The sequence below is a fragment of the Osmerus eperlanus genome, chromosome 10 (genome assembly GCF_963692335.1).
Source record: "Osmerus eperlanus chromosome 10, fOsmEpe2.1, whole genome shotgun sequence".
NCBI lineage: Eukaryota > Metazoa > Chordata > Actinopteri > Osmeriformes > Osmeridae > Osmerus > Osmerus eperlanus.
In genome coordinates this window covers 16,228,678-16,246,172 of record NC_085027.1, presented here as the reverse complement: position 1 = coordinate 16,246,172, position 17,495 = coordinate 16,228,678, and the positions used below count along the sequence as shown (strand labels likewise).

Here is a 17,495-nt window from a genome sequence, read left to right as displayed (position 1 = left end):
AGGAATGGCCAGTTGAGGGGAAAATAACCATTCGACTTCACCAATGCAGTTTACCGGGCTGAGAAAGCTCTGTGGGAGAACACATCCTTTGTGACAGTCAAAACGAACGTATCTACTGTCCACAAACCTTGAAGTTTTGGTTATTTCAGTGTAACCCTCCGCCTGCGGTAGAAGTGCTGAGGCTAGGGTAGCCACCATTTTGAATGTCTGGTCTGTTCCTCCCTCCGTCGCAAATAGAGAAGATTCCAGTAATTTTCTGGTATCATTACGGCTAGTGAGTACAACTTTCTATTTTTATGTCAGCTAAACAGAGCAGTAAATTCTGATAACACGATCAGAAGCATATTTTCTATGTCTGTGATCGCGTTGACAGGTGTGCCTGTAGACTCTGCATAGGAAGTGGGGCTGGCAAGCTAGGCTCGCGTTGGCTAGTCTCAAGTCTGTCAGTGCACCGGGGGTTAGCGTCTGGTAGCAAGTAGCTCGTGTTAGCTAGCTAACACGGGGTAGGTTGGTCTCCGGTATGCTTTTGATCTTCACCGTTTTTAACAACATGATAGCTATCAATTATCTGTGTTCATTTGGTTTAATGAGATACACAGCTATTCGCTGCTTGTCATCGCATAATTTGGTTATTTGGTGATCATGAGTTGCATGGTATCAAGAAACGGACATAGCAAGCAAAGTAGCTAATCCTGCTAGTGCTAAAAGAAAAAGGCCTCTGTTAACGAGTGCGTAGCAAGTTAGTCAGTGTTAGCTAACAGGAGCAACCACTTGCTAACATTAGAGAAAACGGAGTAGGCTCATGGGTGTGAGAAATGAGGCTGCAATTGTCTTTAAAAAAATGGCCTGACTCAGAACAGGAATAGCTTGGCTTTTCCAATAAAAACGTCAAGGTTACCACCTTCACATTGCCACATAGGCTACAAAGTGTAGTCAAATGTACTCCCATCATTGGTGGGTGGCTAAGTTGAATGGCCTGCGTTCAGGAAATTGGTCTTTTGATCCACAAGCCTTTTGGTTTAAGTGGCCCGATGCACAACTTTGATCGGATGTTTGTAAATGCCAACAAAATTCTAGTAGCCTAACTACATTCATGCTTGTGTGTCCTGGCCTGGGAGCTATATATCATGATCATTGAATACACCCTGTTATTTGTTCTTGGATTTCAGATGCCTACTTTCCATTTCGATCAGTTATAGCAATGGACCGTCAACAGCTGTTTGTGTCATAGGCTCTGGATTCTGTGCCTGTATTTGTTTGGATGTGGCTGTATTTGCATTTAGGATGCTGACAAGGCATTTCAGTCTATCCTTTGCCTCCCATCAATCCATTACAAGAGGTCATAATCTCACACTTCAATTTACTTTATTAATTCTTAAGGAAATTGAATGATTCAGTGTTTCTAGGTCCACTATGTGACCACACAGTGGTTAACGCCTAACAATTTAAGTGTTAATGATGTATGATCATTTGTCTTGTGTAAGAAATAAACCACATATTTCATGATGTGTATTGTAAATCTAAGTCTACGTGCCTCTTGAACTACTATATAATTTGAGCACTATTGGTATTGTTTATTTATTGGATGGAAAATGGTAGCCAGCTGTAACACTTTTACAATTTTAAAGGCATCTCACTAAGGGCTTGGCTGGGCATTGACTCCAAAATGAGACACAAGGAAGCAAAAGGCAGAAATTCAGTCAGGAAGTACAGGTCCCCCTCCAATAGTAGCTTTGCATCTTTTTTGTAATGAACTTTTCTGCAGAGTTTAGTTCCTCTAGTTGTATCTGTTGCCTTGTGTGTGTTGTTGACAGTGTTTACTAGGTGCAGAAGGCATGTGTTTCTCCCGAGGGGGAGTGTGTGTGATGGGGCGGGGGGAGTGCTCTGGAAGTCTCCCACAGCTGGTATTGGAGCTTTGTCTGGTGGAGTCCCTGCTGTGGTTACTAGCTGTTGATGCTGTTACGGTCTGTCCACCAGTCCTTCAGTCTTCATCGGTAGGACTGTACTTCCTTCCATGCTTTACATATGGAGAAGTGTTTAGTGAGGTACGTCATCCAGAACACTTCAATTGGAGTCATTACAAATACGGACACAGTGATCCTTCTTGGAATAAATGTCTAAATGCCATTTCATAGGAAGTGACAAAAAGTGTCTAAAATTGATTTAGCAGGAAGACCAAAGCCAGTGAGCTATGTTGCCAGGCTAAAGTGGCATTCATATCAGTATGTACGTAGTTATACATAAATTGTTAATGTAAAGTGTAAAATCTTCAACTGCAATGTTTAAATTATTCTTTACCAAATGACCAAGTATTGCCTGTTCACGTTTCTGGAGTGCCAAAATCCAGCCACACAGTTGAACAGTGGTCTTTTTGTCTTTCTGGAGTAGTCTACAAGTAAGACGAATGAAAAGCTGATGAAAGCTGACCTTGGGGAGAGCTCCCTTGGCTGTTGCTAGCCAACCGTTTGGCCAGCTCAAACTTCTACCCACCTATGGTCTTTCTAATCCATTTTTGGTTCTCAACTCTCGCTCTGTTCATTAGTTTACCCAAGACACCACACGGTTCTTGTTAGTGCCGCGCCTACAGGGTTAGTTAAGGAACTAAAATCTCAGAAGTCTCATGTTTTAATTAATCAAAGAATGTGTGCTGTGTTACAACATGGTATGGAGAGCAGTCAGTTTGTTAGGCTCTCAATGACTGGTTGGCCGTACCGTATAGTTATGTGAGCTGAGCACACTTAAAAGAACAGCAATTTCCAGTACTTTAATTCCTCTTAATTAATCTGTCAAAATGTACATGAAGGTAGTGGGATGGAAATCTGTAGTGGGATGTAAGCCTGAACATTACAACGTTGTTAAGTTTGACTCATTAGCTACACACAGCCTATCATTTATGACAGGCTGTGTGCTTTATGATGGGCTGTGTGTCATGAATTTCCACTGTGGTGTCTTAATGCCAACTCATGTTATACTTATCTAGGCTACTTATAATTCTCAGCTTTTGGTGCACTAACAGAGAGATTGAGGTAGTCCAGAGGGTGACCCCTCTTGTCTGATTTATGGCACATTACCAGTGAGTGGCACTCAGTACATTTGAATAGGCCTGTAGAGGCTCTGCTAACCCTTGGCTTCTCTGGAATGTGCACTACCTGGATCTCCCATTCCACTTTGATTCCAGGGAGTTCTGACATTATCAGCTGTACAACTCTGCACACTCTCCGGTCTCTTCTTGAGACCTCGGCCTATTTCCCTGCTCCACCGTCTCCACAGCTAGACTAACTTGACCTGACATTTCGCTACAACTTCCATTTCTGAATGATAGCTGTTGGCCCGTATGAAGATCAAGACCCCCCCCCCCCCCCATGACTATTTCTCGGTTTAGAAAGAGGTGTGATTCAAAGTTAAGGTTTCTTAAAAGGGATAGGAATGCAGAAACAAAGGCTTGAGCGAGGATAGTCTAGTAATGTCTAGTGATAAGCCAGTGTTTAATTCTAGTTTTGTATGTCCATTGTTTAGGATATGGCTTTATTAGACACAGCAACAGGGCCAGAAGTGTTTATTTCTCAGCAGGTGTGTTTTGTTACAGCAGACGTCGATTTTTATTCTGACAGGAAATACCTGGTGCCTTTACTGAAGGCTTATATTAGTAGGTCTAGTACCGTACTGGCAAAGTGTTCACTAAGTGTATCATCCATCAACACAAGACAGGGAGTTTTGGCTCTGTCTATTTAGTGCATTCTGTCTGTACCAGCATCACTCTTACCTCTGAGGCAGCTATATGCTCAAAATGACTTTCTTCAGCAAGTAATTACCGGAGACACACTTGCTGTGGCAGCCTAATTATGTGCTGCATGCCAACAGATAAAAGAATCGTGCTTCTTTGAGCTCGGGAGCCGTAAACACATCTTCTCTCTGCTCGGAGGACCCAGCAATAAGAACTTTCTTCTTGGTTCTTGGCATTGTGAGCGGTGATGGATCTCCTGTTGTGGCCGAGAGGAATTAACACTTGGGCCTCTCACCAGGCCCTAAGCTGCCATAAACACGACCTCCCCCCCTCCTCCTCCCACCACACAGTGCTGTGTGAGTGCTGCTGATGCCAGCCTGCTGACATTCTTCATTTCATTTCAGTCCACTCCAGCCTTCCCAGGGCTGGGATCTCTTAAGGGTCTCCCTCTCCTAGTTCTCTCTCGTCTCTTTGACCAAATGCATTGTGTTCTGAAAGACAAGGGAAGAATGAGCTGGTATTTAATGTGGTAGTAGGAGGCTAGTTTGGCACCACTTCCTGAATCTGTTGACAGCGTCTCTGTTGGTGCAGAGTACAGGTGTGTATGTTGAAACACGTATGGGGAGGGGTGTTCCTGGAACCAGGAAGTGTTGTTTGTTGGACACGCCCATGTTGGGGCTTTGCCTTTGGGCTAGTCATGTCCTCTGCTTGAATGACTCAATTCCTCTGACTTGGCATTTGTAGAGGCCTAGCTATTGTACATTCACGTCCTTTTGTTGTGAGACGGCAAACCCAAAGCTTCCATTGTCACAGGTTTAGTTCCTTTTCGGCCTTTCGCTGATTTATGTTCGGGCTTTAGTGCACAATCACGCATTAACCACCCTGCCCTAGCTGCTGATTTACACTTTTGGAAATCTGAAAGAAATTCCAAAGGTGTAAGCAACGTGGCAAAATCTTGAACTTTCCCTCTGATTAGCAGGCCTCCAATACAACCCCAGTGTGTCACGTTAACGTGCGTGCCCTTGCGTCTCCACAGGTAGCTCACAGAGGTCATGGGGGAAGAGTCCAAACCATGGCTTTCTGGAGTGTAGGAATGGAGCTGCTCTGAGCTGAAATGGGGCTAGCGCTCTGGCCTGGATGCATGGAAATCTTACAAGAGAATTTAATCTCACCTCCATGCATGTGCACCTTCTCAATATTTAATTGTGCTCCACTGCTCAGTTTGAAACCTTAGTGCCTTTCTTAGGAGCTCCCGAGCAAGGGAATGGAATTTCAACTGTCATTCTCCTTTCACCAGTCACATTTCCCCCCATATTGTGGAGTCTTTGATATGCCGTTAAAATGTTTTATCAAACACATAATAGTCAAATTCAAAGTGCAGGCCAGCAGCGTTAGGAAATACTGTTGGCGCTTTGTACAATATTACTGTAATTTCCTGAAAATAAGCCGCAGCTTGTACTCCGATTTTACAATTTTCTTGTGCTTGTGCGGCTTATATTTCGAAGCGGCTTATAGTCCGGTTTTAGAACAAAAAAGTGGCTTTGTCTCAAGATCTCTACAGACCGTGCAGCTAATTTAATGCTCAACACTTAAACCGGGGCATATTACTTGAAAGAGGAATTATTTATTGTGTCGTCTCAGTTACACTATCAGGGCTTGGAAATACAGTGACTTGCTAAAGTATGCAAATGGCTAGTAGAACATAACATTTCATAATAATTTCATTTAATCAAACAGCTGCAAGACCCAGTGAAATGTTTTATACAGCTAGCAAAATAACGCTAGCATCGCTAACAACATTACTAATTCAACTTTGGTAGTGTAACCGAGCTCTTTGTAAGTTTGTTTTAGATATATTGTATGATCGTGTGGACAATAAGACACGGACGGTCTCTTTTCACAACTTGTGTTTTACCACTGCTCTTCTTGACATCGCCATTCGAACAGCCCTCACTGATTTCACGTAATGCTTTCAGCATCAAGCCTACGGCAACTCCCGAGGGACAAAACACCCTTGTCCGTTGTCACATAGAAAGGTCTGCTACAGTAGTCTATCCTCAGGATTTGCAAGCTAGCTAAACTTATACTATATATTAAAAAAAAATAACAGACATAGACATAACAATGGATTCTGCCACTAAATGAGTGACTTGGCTTCATTTCTGGACATACTATCCATAACCGAAGTGTGTCACACAATGCTGTAAGATCGCCTATACTCGTGCATTGCTCTTGGTACCCAGTATGCCCTGCAGCAAGCTGAAAAGCTACTAAGTTAATGACATTAGTTTAGTTAAATAAGCATTGTTTGGAGTTCTATTGTTGTGTTTGTTCTGTTTTGATATGTGTAATGCTATGGTCTATAGTTTAGATAATTTGAGTGTTCATCCTGATTGGGAATGTTGTCTAGTTAGATGGCTATCCAAGCTGTCCGCTGCAACAGTGTGTCTGGGCAAGTAATCAATCGTGAGCATTGGTCCGCTCAAAGTTAGCCGGCGCAACGGTAACATTGTTTTCTTTCAAAGTGCGGCTTATATTCCAGTGCGGCTTGTGCTCATTCTGGGGGGGTGCGACTTATACACAATGCCGCTTATTTTCTGAAAAATATGGTATATGCATAAACGTATGCTGTACATAATGCTCTTATTCATTGTTTAATTCAGCTGCTTCAGACAGTTGACTATCCCCAGGCATGTTCTCTCTCGGTGTTAACTACTGCAGTGCCCATTGGTGGTGAACGCATGTGTATTTATTTACTAACCGATTTTCAGCTTCACACAGTGCCCGGTTTTCCAGAGTACCTTTTCATAGTTCATTTCAATATTTTCTTTTATAGTCTCATCATAAGCTACTAAACATCAGCCACTGTCAGAGTGGATGATTCCTTCTGCTGTCATTGTGTTTATTTTGGGGTTTATGTCTTTTAATCTAACTTAATGTCATCTACATTTCAAATAAGACTTTGCGGTGTGTTAAAGGGCCCTGTTCAAACAGTGCTGCTAGCTTAGGGCTCAGTTGCAGCCTCCAAATCCACCTGAGCCAACGAACTTCCTCCCTCTGCTCTCCAGAGGATGCCAGCTCCGATCAGACTGCGGGAGCTGATCCGGACCATCCGGACGGCCCGGACCCAGGCAGAGGAGCGTGAGATGATCCAGAAAGAGTGTGCTGCCATCCGCTCGTCCTTCAGAGAGGAGGACAACACCTACCGCTGTCGAAACGTGGCCAAGCTACTCTACATGCACATGCTGGGCTACCCGGCGCACTTTGGGCAGGTAGGCTTCGCTGGGCGAGTTCTTAGTCTTCTCCCGAGCTGTTTGTCAGTTTCCTCGGATCGGCAGTGATGGAGTGCCATGAGTGTTCCGTCTCAGCGAGGGGGGGGGGGGCAGTTATGTGAACTGATGAGTCTTGTCTTCCAGCTGGAGTGCCTGAAATTGATTGCGTCCCAGAAGTTCACCGACAAGAGGATAGGGTACTTGGGAGCCATGTTGCTGTTGGACGAGAGGCAGGATGTCCATCTACTCATGACAAACTGCATCAAGAAGTAAGGGCTCGCTTTTCTGTGTGTTTTACAACTCTCTCGCCTTCTGCCCGAAGTCTCCTGCGGTCGATTCCAAATTTCACTGATATAAGAGGATGTTCCTCATTAATCTGTATTTCTCAAGCGCTCGGGAAGCCACTTGCTGGGTTGTCAGGAGCAGCTGCCGGTTTGTAATGTGCGAGTAAAGATAAGTGGTGTGGTGCTTAAAGAGGTGATGGCGCTCAACACCAGCACTCTGTTCTCTGCCAAACGTGTTAGTCATAAGTGGTGCTCCCCATCGCGTGCCGTCTGATATGGGCTCAGCCCCCGAACCTGCCTGCCCAGCTGTTCAGTCTCTCTCCTCCGCTGTGACTCCCGAACCCTCTCCTTTAGGGGTGTCACGATACCAAATTCAGTAGTCGGTGCCAAAACCAGTAAAATAACATGATTCACGATGCCTATTTCGATACCAAGGTAAAAAAAAAAGGGTTTTCCCAAGATTCCATGTACTTGAACTTGAAACATTAACTTATTTATTAAAATACTTGAAAATATCAAAATGTCAAGACAAGACATAACATGTGCAATATAGCATAGAATAAACTAATAAAGTGCAATTAATGCTCATAGTGCAACAACTAGTGTCCCCAGATCGTAAAAAAAGTTTTGACAAACCAATTGCATGTTCATTTGTAACTATATTAAACTGGGATATTCAGTGAATTATGCTAGTTTTGACATGATGCATGCAAGATTCTCTATTTCTCTCCCCAACTAACCGAGGTATTAGGCTAACGTTAAAACTACAGCATAAGCTACGTGCATAACAGAAGCCATTGTAACATGTGCCCACCATCCCAGACATCATGTAACATGTATTTCAGTATGACAGATAAAAAAAACTGAAAACTTTCATTCTTTGTATGTTGTTTAATATGAATCAGAACTCGCATCAGTTCCGGAAGAGGCGCAGCACCGATGCTGCTAACACTGGCATCGTTGCTAACACTGGCATCGTTGCTAACACTGGCATCGTTGCTAACACTGGCATTGTTGCCTACGGTGCCTCAAAAACTGGGCATCTTCTGTGTTTTGTCATTTTAGAACCGGAAGGTGTCGGTAGTATCGGTTCTCGTTACATCCCTACTCCCCTTCCTCATCTCTCCATCCGTATTCACGGCTGCCACCTGTTCATCCTGTCCCCTCTCGTCCACAGTGACCTGAACCACAGCACACAGTACGTCCAGGGCCTGGCCTTGTGCACGCTGGGCTGCATGGGCTCCTCCGAGATGTGTCGCGACCTGGCTGGGGAGGTGGAGAAGCTGCTCAAAACATCCAACTCCTACTTGAGGAAAAAGGTTTGGCTGGACAAGCCTTATCCATGTGCATCTGTCATGTACCTTAAAGACACACAAAAAGCTTTTGTTTCGTAGCTGAAGCATCTATCACGTACCTTTTTAAAAGACACACACAAAAAGATTTTGTTAGTAGCTGATGGACTTTTGAATGTCCTTCACAGGCGGCACTGTGTGCGGTCCACGTCATCAGGAAGGTCCCAGAGCTGATGGAGATGTTCCTCCCGGCCACAAAAAACCTGCTGAGCGAGAAGAACCATGGTGAGACAACAGCCAGGGGAATGTGGCTGCGTCTTGCTGCTCCTGCACACACAGTTTCCTGTCCTGAAGGGTGCCAGCAAAAAGTTAGGCTCCTGTCCTCTGTGTCCTTCTCCGGAGAGAGTAGAATTAATGACTGTCCGTCACAGCCGGTGAAGGTGTCACTGGCAATAGGGGACATTTCACGGCATGGAGAGAGGGGAGAAAAAAAAAAAAAAGTGATGCCTCTCGTGTGAGACCCTTCTGGAAGCCTGTCTTGCCATTCTATGCTTTTTAATTGCCATTTGTTTGTCCAAGGTATGAGACATTGAATGTTCCTTTTTGTGACTGGGGTTGTGTGCCTCCCCTCCAGGTGTTCTCCACACATCGGTGGTCCTCCTCACGGAGATGTGTGAAAGAAGCCCTGACATGCTGTCACACTTCCGAAAGGTACGGACCACCCCTCAGGATGTCAACATCCTGACCAGTAATCTGTCTTCGAGGCAGTCTGTCAGCCAGTCTTCCTGGGAGTTAATTGAGCATTCGTCTTTAGCCTGCTCCACATTCCATTTCCTCTCGGTGTATGCATTTTCCTTTCAGTATGGCTATTAGGATTAGACTTCGAAACATGCTTGACCTTAAAAAGAAAACCAAAAAAAGCCTTGAATGACATTTTTCATGTAAGGTTTGCTCTGCATTTAAAGTTGACCTCCAGTTGTATCCTCTCCGTTCCTCTTGCCTGTATCTCAGCTGTAGCTCCCCGTTCCCTCCTAGCCGTAACAGCTTTGTGCCAGGCCTCCCACCCCTCATGTTCATGATCGAAACATTCTTTTGATCTCTCTGAAAGTGAATCTCTTCCGGTTTCCTCCCCTAACATCTACCTCATATTTTTTCTGTCATTTGTCTTTGTTACAATTCCTGCATTGTGTTAGAATGAGAAGGTAAGAGGACATTCTGGTTTCATAGCTGGTGCATGCTGTCACTAGTAATCACTTCACATGGTCACAGTAGATGTAATCTAATGTATGTGCTCAGTATTGACTTTTTGTTTGTTTATTATTTAATTTGTTTTATTTCCATTTCACAGTGGCCATAACGTCAGTTTTCTTTATCACAAAATGAGTTTTTTAATTTGTTTCGTAGATCCATTTCTCACAATTGTCGTAGTGTCATAATACTAATATGTAACTCATTTGATCACAATGTTGAAAACGAGGTGGTGGGTCTGTTTTCAAACGATCACCTTAAGTGTTGTCACTAAACGTATTTAATGAATATCACTATAACTCTTTATAGAATGTTGATTGGAATTTCTTATCTGTAATTGTGAAAAGGAAAACAAGTAGGATCCATTATGGTTATGGAGGTGGGATCCTTCTTGATTAGCTCATGAAACAAAATTCCCTAACCCAATATTTGTATAGAATCACGACTTAATTACATAGATGTACAAATAATTTTTCCGGTATTTCTGAAGCACGCTCCTTGGAAGTAGAGGAGTCTGAATGGCTTTGCTGACACCAGCTCTCTCCTGTGTTTTTTAGTTGGTTCCACAGCTGGTGAGAATCCTGAAGAACCTGATCATGTCGGGATACTCGCCCGAGCATGACGTGTCTGGTATCAGTGACCCCTTTCTGCAGGTGAGACCGTTAAAAAAAACGTTTTAACCCTTCCTCGGTTACTACATGTATACCGGCTGAAGCTCACCCGTCCATTATTGACTCTTGTTCCAGGTGCGAATATTGAGACTATTGCGAATCCTTGGCAGGAGTGACGATGACTCGAGTGAAGCGATGAATGACATTCTTGCACAGGTAAGAAGTGAGGGTCGACGTCTTTGGAGCCTTTGTCTTCCCCAGCCAGTGTCTGAGTAGGAGACTAATGCGTCGCCCTCGCTCTTTTAGGTTGCAACCAACACAGAAACGAGTAAAAATGTAGGCAATGCAATCCTTTATGAGACAGTACTGACCATCATGGACATCAAATCAGAAAGTGGACTGAGGGTGAGTTCTTCATTTTGTCAGTGTTTTCTTTTTAGAGCCTTATACATTTTTTTTTGTTCACACCTGAAAGGATCAGTGGACATGTACAGCTAACCTTCTGCTTTGCAGGTGTTGGCCATCAACATTCTGGGACGCTTCCTCCTCAACAATGACAAAAACATCAGGTGAGGTCCCCCCTCAGCAATGGGACCGGGAATTAGTCTGGCCCGGAGTCCTCATGACACCCTAAATTACAGGACAGCACTAAAGCGTTTGTTCCTGTGTGGCCCCCTTCAGATACGTGGCTTTGACATCCTTGCTGAAGACTGTACAAACGGACCACAATGCAGTGCAGAGGCATCGGAGCACCATTGTGGACTGTTTGAAAGACCTGGACGTGTCCATCAAGAGGTCAGTCTCAGATGGGTGGAGAAGCAGAAGGAGTTCAGATGGTGTAAAGGAAGTGTGCCAGGCACGTTGCAGTGCAGAGCTGATGGTGGTGAGAGAAACCGCGACGCGGTCGTTTCTCACAGTCTTCCTGTGTTTTTCTGCAGGCGTGCGATGGAGCTGAGTTTCGCCCTGGTGAACGGCAACAATATCCGAGGCATGATGAAGGAGCTGCTCTACTTCCTGGACTCCTGCGACCCAGACTTTAAAGCAGACTGTGCGTCCGGAGTCTTCCTGGCTGCAGAGAAGTAAGGCCCGGCGCGGGGGGGGGAGGGGTGGGTGGAGGGGTGGTGCACTGGTTGTCAGGTGAGGTGGCCTCAGAGTGGGTTTCAGGTTACTGCGGTTTCTGTGACATTAAAACTCCTTAAATGTTTAGCCTTTGCTTTGCCTCAAGGGCCGTGAAATGGCTGACTTAGCATAGGGTGTGATGATAAAATGAGTAATCCATCGTCACCACGTGATGCCTGTCTCGTGCATGCCTTAGTTCCCCATATTGTTGCGCTTGTTAAACAATGTCCGTTAAAAGTGATAGCAGCTGATTACATTCCCGCTCTGCCTCCTAGGTACGCGCCCTCAAAGAGATGGCACATCGACACAATCATGAGAGTCTTGACAACGGTACGTACCCCTTCAGCACATGAACCCAAGCCTTCCCCGCCCCTCGCTACGTTTCGCCAGCTTTGAGGAAGTGTTCAATGCTCGGCTGTTGGAAGATGATACCTTGAGTGATCCATCGACTGTACACAAAATGATGATCTCTTCAGTGCTGACGACGGCCAGCACTCTGCACCAACCCCAATCCCACGTGGAGGGTCGGTGGAAGTGTTTACTTTGCCAACCTGTTGGCCGCCTGTGGTTCTCTCCTGCAGGCGGGGAGCTACGTGAGGGACGACTCGGTCCCCAACCTGATCCAGCTCATCACCAACAGCGTGGAGATGCACGCCTACACCGTGCAGAGACTCTACAAAGCTCTGCTGGACGACATCTCCCAGGTGAGACGTGGCCCACGCTGCTCCTGAGGGGAGGATGAGGTTTGTTGGAGGCTAGAGAGCTTGGCGAACCTGGCGTGTGTTTTTTTTTTTCTCCCACAGCAACCTCTGGTGCAGGTGTCGTCCTGGTGCATAGGCGAGTACGGAGACCTCCTGGTGTCTGGCCAGTGTGAGGAGGAGGAGCCCATCCAGGTAAAGCAGTTCTTTTCTGGAACACACACACACACAGAATCACACACTCTCCAACATGATCCGTGCGAGATGTTTCATCCCTGTGCTGTGGTGTAGGTGACCGAGGATGAGGTCCTCGATGTCCTGGAAGGTCTTCTAGTGTCCAACATGTCTACCCCTGTAACCCGGGGTTACTCCCTCACTGCTATCATGAAGCTGTCCACCCGATTCACTAGTGTCAAGTAAGATGGTCTTGATCAAAGATATGATCCCGTGGGATGTGTGGCCATCATTACTGCCTTGGCAATGACTTTAAAACGAAGAACTCGAAACCTTTTCTTTTCTGCAGCCGAATCAAGAAGGTGGTGTCAATATACGGCAGCAGCATTGACGTGGAGCTGCAGCAGAGAGCTGTAGAGTACAACGCCCTTTTCAAGAAGTACGACCACATGAGGTGAGCTCTTCTCCGCATGCTTACGAACCCCTCTGAAATCCTAGCCTGGCGTCTCCACAACCTGGAAACACTCGGTTCACTTTTGATATCCAACAGTCATTATCAACTAGGGGTGTAACGATACACAAAAGTCACGGTTCAATACGTACCTCGGTTCGTACCACGGTTCGGTTCATTTTCAGTACAGTATGGGAGCAAAATGCAGAACCTAAATTTGTTTGTTTATTTGCGTGTTTATTATTTATAAACCAACAATTTATTGTAACATTATACAAAATATTCAAGTTTCAGGTGAGTTAGCAATGTCGTGTTGCCGGAAACGTACCCGATCTCAGCTGAACAGCGTCGGCACACTGCCCTCGTTTTATACACTTGTCTTTCTCCGTTGCAATATTTTACCAGGAAGCCGAAGTGTTTCCAAGCAGGAGACTTGAGCGACAGGGGAGGGTCTTGAAGCTCCGGTTTATCGCTAGCGGTAGCCATGACGCATATGGGCTGCACGTGTAGTTGGCGGAAAATAAGCATGCGCAGCTTCCGTTCCGGGAACTCACCAGTGGACAGCCCTGTACCGAACCGAACGTCCTGTACCAAAACGGTTCAATACAAATACATGTATTGTTACACCCCTTCTTATCAATGGGCGCAGAACAACACACCTCTGGACTCGATGGGATGGAATTACACGGGTGGAACCCAATGGCTGTTTACTCAACAGCGCTCCTCTGCACAGGCACTGTATCATAGGTATCCCATATCAGATACATGGTTGTGATTTGCCCGGCCAGGTTCTGGTTGCAGAGGGAAATTTGCTTGAATTGGGAGGCGGGGCCAGAGAAAATTGAAAACACGAGCTGTCAGATTTGTCTGGTTCCCACCCGCCTAAAATCGGATTCTTCGAATGGACATTGTCTAGGTAGATGGGTAGCTGTGCTCGTTTCGATCATGTTTTCACTCTCCGCTCCCCCTCTCTGGTCTTGGTTCTCTGCAGGCCTGCCCTACTGGAGCGAATGCCCATCATGGAGAAGACTGCCTCCAATGGCCCCACTGAGATCGTCCAGACCAATGGCGAAACGGAGCCCTCAGTTCTTGACACGAAACACCCGCCCCCTGTAATTCAACCAGCCAATCAGGTAAGGGCCTCATCACATTCAGCACTAAGGAGTGTGAGACGGTCTTAATGTAGATGGTGAAAGTCACAAAAAGATTGCTAATGCATTCTCCCACTGCTCAAACAAGGATCCCTGCTGATGGGAATATTACAAGTGTGCCAGGCCTTCTATTGAATGACAAGATGCCATGTACTGTTCTGCCAGAGTAATGTGGAGTCGTACATTTCTAATAAAACATCTGGAAGGATTTGATCAAAGTAATTGCGTCACATCAGATATTGAACAAGAAGTCCTGGGCATCTGTAGTATTTCTTGTTCAAGATCTGATCTGAGCCATTGTGGAGGTCCTTGTGACAGCTTTGAGTTCTGATGTCATGTTCCTGCCCCCCCTCCCGTGATGCCCTCAGGCTAATGACCTGTTGGACCTCCTGGGGGGTAATGACGTGGTACCTGTGATCCAGACCAGCCTGCCCACCAAGCCTGCCTCCGCTGGGGGAGAGCTGCTGGACCTGCTGGGGGACCTCTCTCTCACTGGTAGGACTCTGGCTCTCACACACCCACACCAGGCCCAGCGCATCTGCTCAGAGCAGTGACCAACTCCTACACTCCAATTTATTAGTTAACTTAAGTAGAATTGAGGGGAAGCACCTCAACAATAGTCAGGGATCAGTCATATTATTTCTTGCGTCGAAAAATGTTGGCATTCAATAAATATTTCTATTTGGTTCCATTAAAAGGTTTGTGTCAGACTTTTTAGCATTAGCCCTAGCTCATGTCTCCACCAGCAAACTCGGTCTCCCTTAGTTTGCACCAGGGATGGAAATTAATTTTTTTGTCCACTGGCCACTGTGGCTGGTGGATTTCAGAATCTAACAGCCACTCAATGTTTTTACCAGCCACTTTCTTGTTTTTAACCGACCATGTGTAACTGCATGTGAAAATTAATACTACAAGATCTACAATACTTGTGCAGTTTATTTAATCTCAGTCTCAATGAAACACCGACACTTTCGCTTTTATACATACACAAACCACAAACTGATATACATTTCATTAAATGAGTAGGGCAGATTAAACAACAAACTAACATTCCTCCACCCATCCTCCCCACTCCCAGTACAGTTTACTCCTGCTCATCAGAATCAGATTCTGAAGTTTCAGAGGTGCTTTCCTGAGTTTTTCTTCCACGACAGGGCGAACAGCACCCCGACGCGAAGCGGAGGGGTGTAGCTTCGCTCTAAAGGGGCTTATTTTCCCGATAATGACAACGGCGTTCTATACATTATCCCGCTTATTACACGGCTACTTGCCAAAAAAAATAACGTAACACAGTGTGTCTTATTACAATTTATATGTTACCATTCGTAGTGTTGATCAGCAGAGAAATAGTTCGCCAAAGACGTTGAACTTCATAGACGTTGAACATTCTTTAGGCTTCAAATCAGCTGACGTCGCTAAGCAACGGAGTACGCTGGAGTTGAAAAGTTACCAGACTACTTGCGGAGTGCTACGAAAGATCCGAGGCAAAAAGGCCACTTCTCTTGACAGCGGTCAGTTATACATAGCAACGGTCTGTTATCGAAAAATAATTGACCGCAGAACGTTGGGAAGCCCCATTCAAGTGAATGGAGCATTCTACAGCATTAAGAACAGCCATGTAATAATTTGATTTACCCGCCACGGTGGCCGGTAGGTGAAGCGAGTTTACCCGCCACAACACGAAATCACCCGCATTTGGCTGGTGGCGGGTGCTAATTTCCATCCCTGGTTTGCGCCACCCAGATATACTCTCTCCTTGAGTCTTCCAGACAAAAACAATCTCCACCTGTTGATCTCTGTTCACCCCCCTGTGGCGTCCCGTTTAGTCTGCACTCATTGTTAGCCATACACTTGGTTGTATGAGTTTCAGTGTGGACTGTTTTGTGTGTGTGTGGTTTCTTGTACCCTGTTGGAGCCCCCTGTGTTGTGGCCCCCTCCCTAGGTGGTCCTGCCCCCTCTGTGCCTGTCTCCCAGCCCCCCTTCCTCCTGGATGGCCTGTCCTCACAGCCCCTGTTTAATGACGTGGCATCAGGTGAGCTCCAGACCCCTCCTCCTTGACGTGTCCTCCGTCTGCAGTCACTTCCAGGCGGCCCGCAGCCATCTGTTACACGTCGATTGGAGTGTTGTCCATCTGTGTCATCTGTGTTTGTGCAGCCCGTGTGTCCTTTCGAGGTGAACTTTGCATTTTGCTTAATTGTGTGTGTGTGTGTGTAGGCATCCCCCCCATGACAGCGTACAACAAGAATGGGCTGAAGATCGAGTTCACCTTCGAGAGGTCCAACCCCAACCCCAATATAGCAGTCATCACCATCCACGCTTCCAACACCACCGAGGCCGACATGACAGAATTTGTTTTCCAGGCTGCAGTACCAAAGGTGAGGAGTCACGACATGGTAGAAGCTCTCCCTCGACTCAGGGACATTTAAAAAAAAAAAGAAAAAAAAGAAAGGTTTGCCAATAAAACTCTGATTATGGGGAAAGGAGTCTCCATGAAGCCGGAGCAGCCCCTGACTCTGTGTTCTCTCCCCCCGTCAGACATTCCAGCTGCAGCTCTTGTCCCCTAGCAGTAACGTGGTCCCCGCTCTCAACCAGGGCAGCGTCACCCAGGTCATCAGAGTCCTCAACCCCCAGAAGGTAACCACTCGCCACTACGAAACGCCACAGTTCACCACCCATGTTGGGTTTCGTCTCATCAGGACGAGCACGTCGATTAACATGTCTCTCCTTGGCCATCTTCCAGCAACAACTGCGGATGAGGGTGAAGCTGACGTACACCCACAGAGGCTCTGCTGTCCAGGACCTGGCCGAGGTCAACAACTTCCCCCCTCAGTCCTGGCAGTGAGGGGCGCTGCCGCGTCGCCCTTAAAGACCCCCGCCAAGGGAACTATGGGAACGATTCTCCCCCGAGCCTCCTCCCTCCCCCCTCTCCTCAACTGACCCCCCCCCCCCCCCTGTGACATCATACATCACTGCAGACTGCTGCCCTGGGGTTGCATGGGAAACAGCGGAACCTCTTAAGACGCACGGCCACACTTCACACACACACACGCACAAACAAGCGCGCTCACAGAAAAAAAAAAAAAAAAAAAAAAAAGATGGTATGAACACCATGATGTCGACATTGATGGCAATGACTATATTGACGTCACCTGAAAAAAAATCTCAAAACATATCCATGTACTAACCCTCTCTCTTCTTCTTGATTGGTTTCACTTTGATCGGCTTTGCAGTTGGCACTATTCCCCCCCTCCACCTCAGCACACGTAGACTCACCATGCACTTGCTGTGGTACCGTACACCCAACCCCCTCTGTAAACCAGCATACTACAGAGAAGCGTCTGAGCACTCTTTTAATCCATCAGGTTTACCTTTTAATTCCTGTTTTCAATTTTGAAAGTTAATTTACACACGGGTAATTTCTTCTGTCTGAATGAGATGCAAATAAACCTCCCGCTATTTGTACACTCTCCA

At 46.0% G+C, this 17,495-nt stretch overlaps 1 protein-coding gene and 1 non-coding gene across 3 annotated transcripts; both read left to right on the top strand.

Moving 5' to 3' along the window:
* Positions 1–135: 135 nt before the first annotated feature.
* On the top strand, positions 136–17,495 carry ap1g1 (adaptor related protein complex 1 subunit gamma 1). Of its 2 annotated transcripts, XM_062471580.1 has the most exons (23): positions 136–274; positions 6,793–6,996; positions 7,141–7,265; positions 8,458–8,599; positions 8,761–8,857; positions 9,207–9,283; positions 10,378–10,473; positions 10,567–10,647; positions 10,738–10,836; positions 10,945–11,000; positions 11,113–11,226; positions 11,370–11,510; positions 11,826–11,880; positions 12,132–12,254; positions 12,354–12,443; positions 12,540–12,664; positions 12,772–12,876; positions 13,865–14,006; positions 14,393–14,519; positions 15,967–16,056; positions 16,239–16,399; positions 16,560–16,658; positions 16,765–17,495. In XM_062471580.1, exons 2-23 carry the CDS (start codon positions 6,796–6,798, stop codon positions 16,864–16,866), a joined length of 2,448 nt encoding a protein of 815 aa, XP_062327564.1. In that variant the 5' UTR covers positions 136–274; positions 6,793–6,795; the 3' UTR covers positions 16,867–17,495. The 2 variants fall into 2 exon arrangements, with proteins under 2 accessions (XP_062327564.1, XP_062327565.1); XM_062471581.1 differs by lacking the exon at positions 15,967–16,056.
* LOC134028581 (small nucleolar RNA SNORD71) lies at positions 11,963–12,041 on the top strand. Its single transcript, XR_009931555.1, has one exon. It is a non-coding gene; the product is annotated as a small nucleolar RNA SNORD71 (small nucleolar RNA).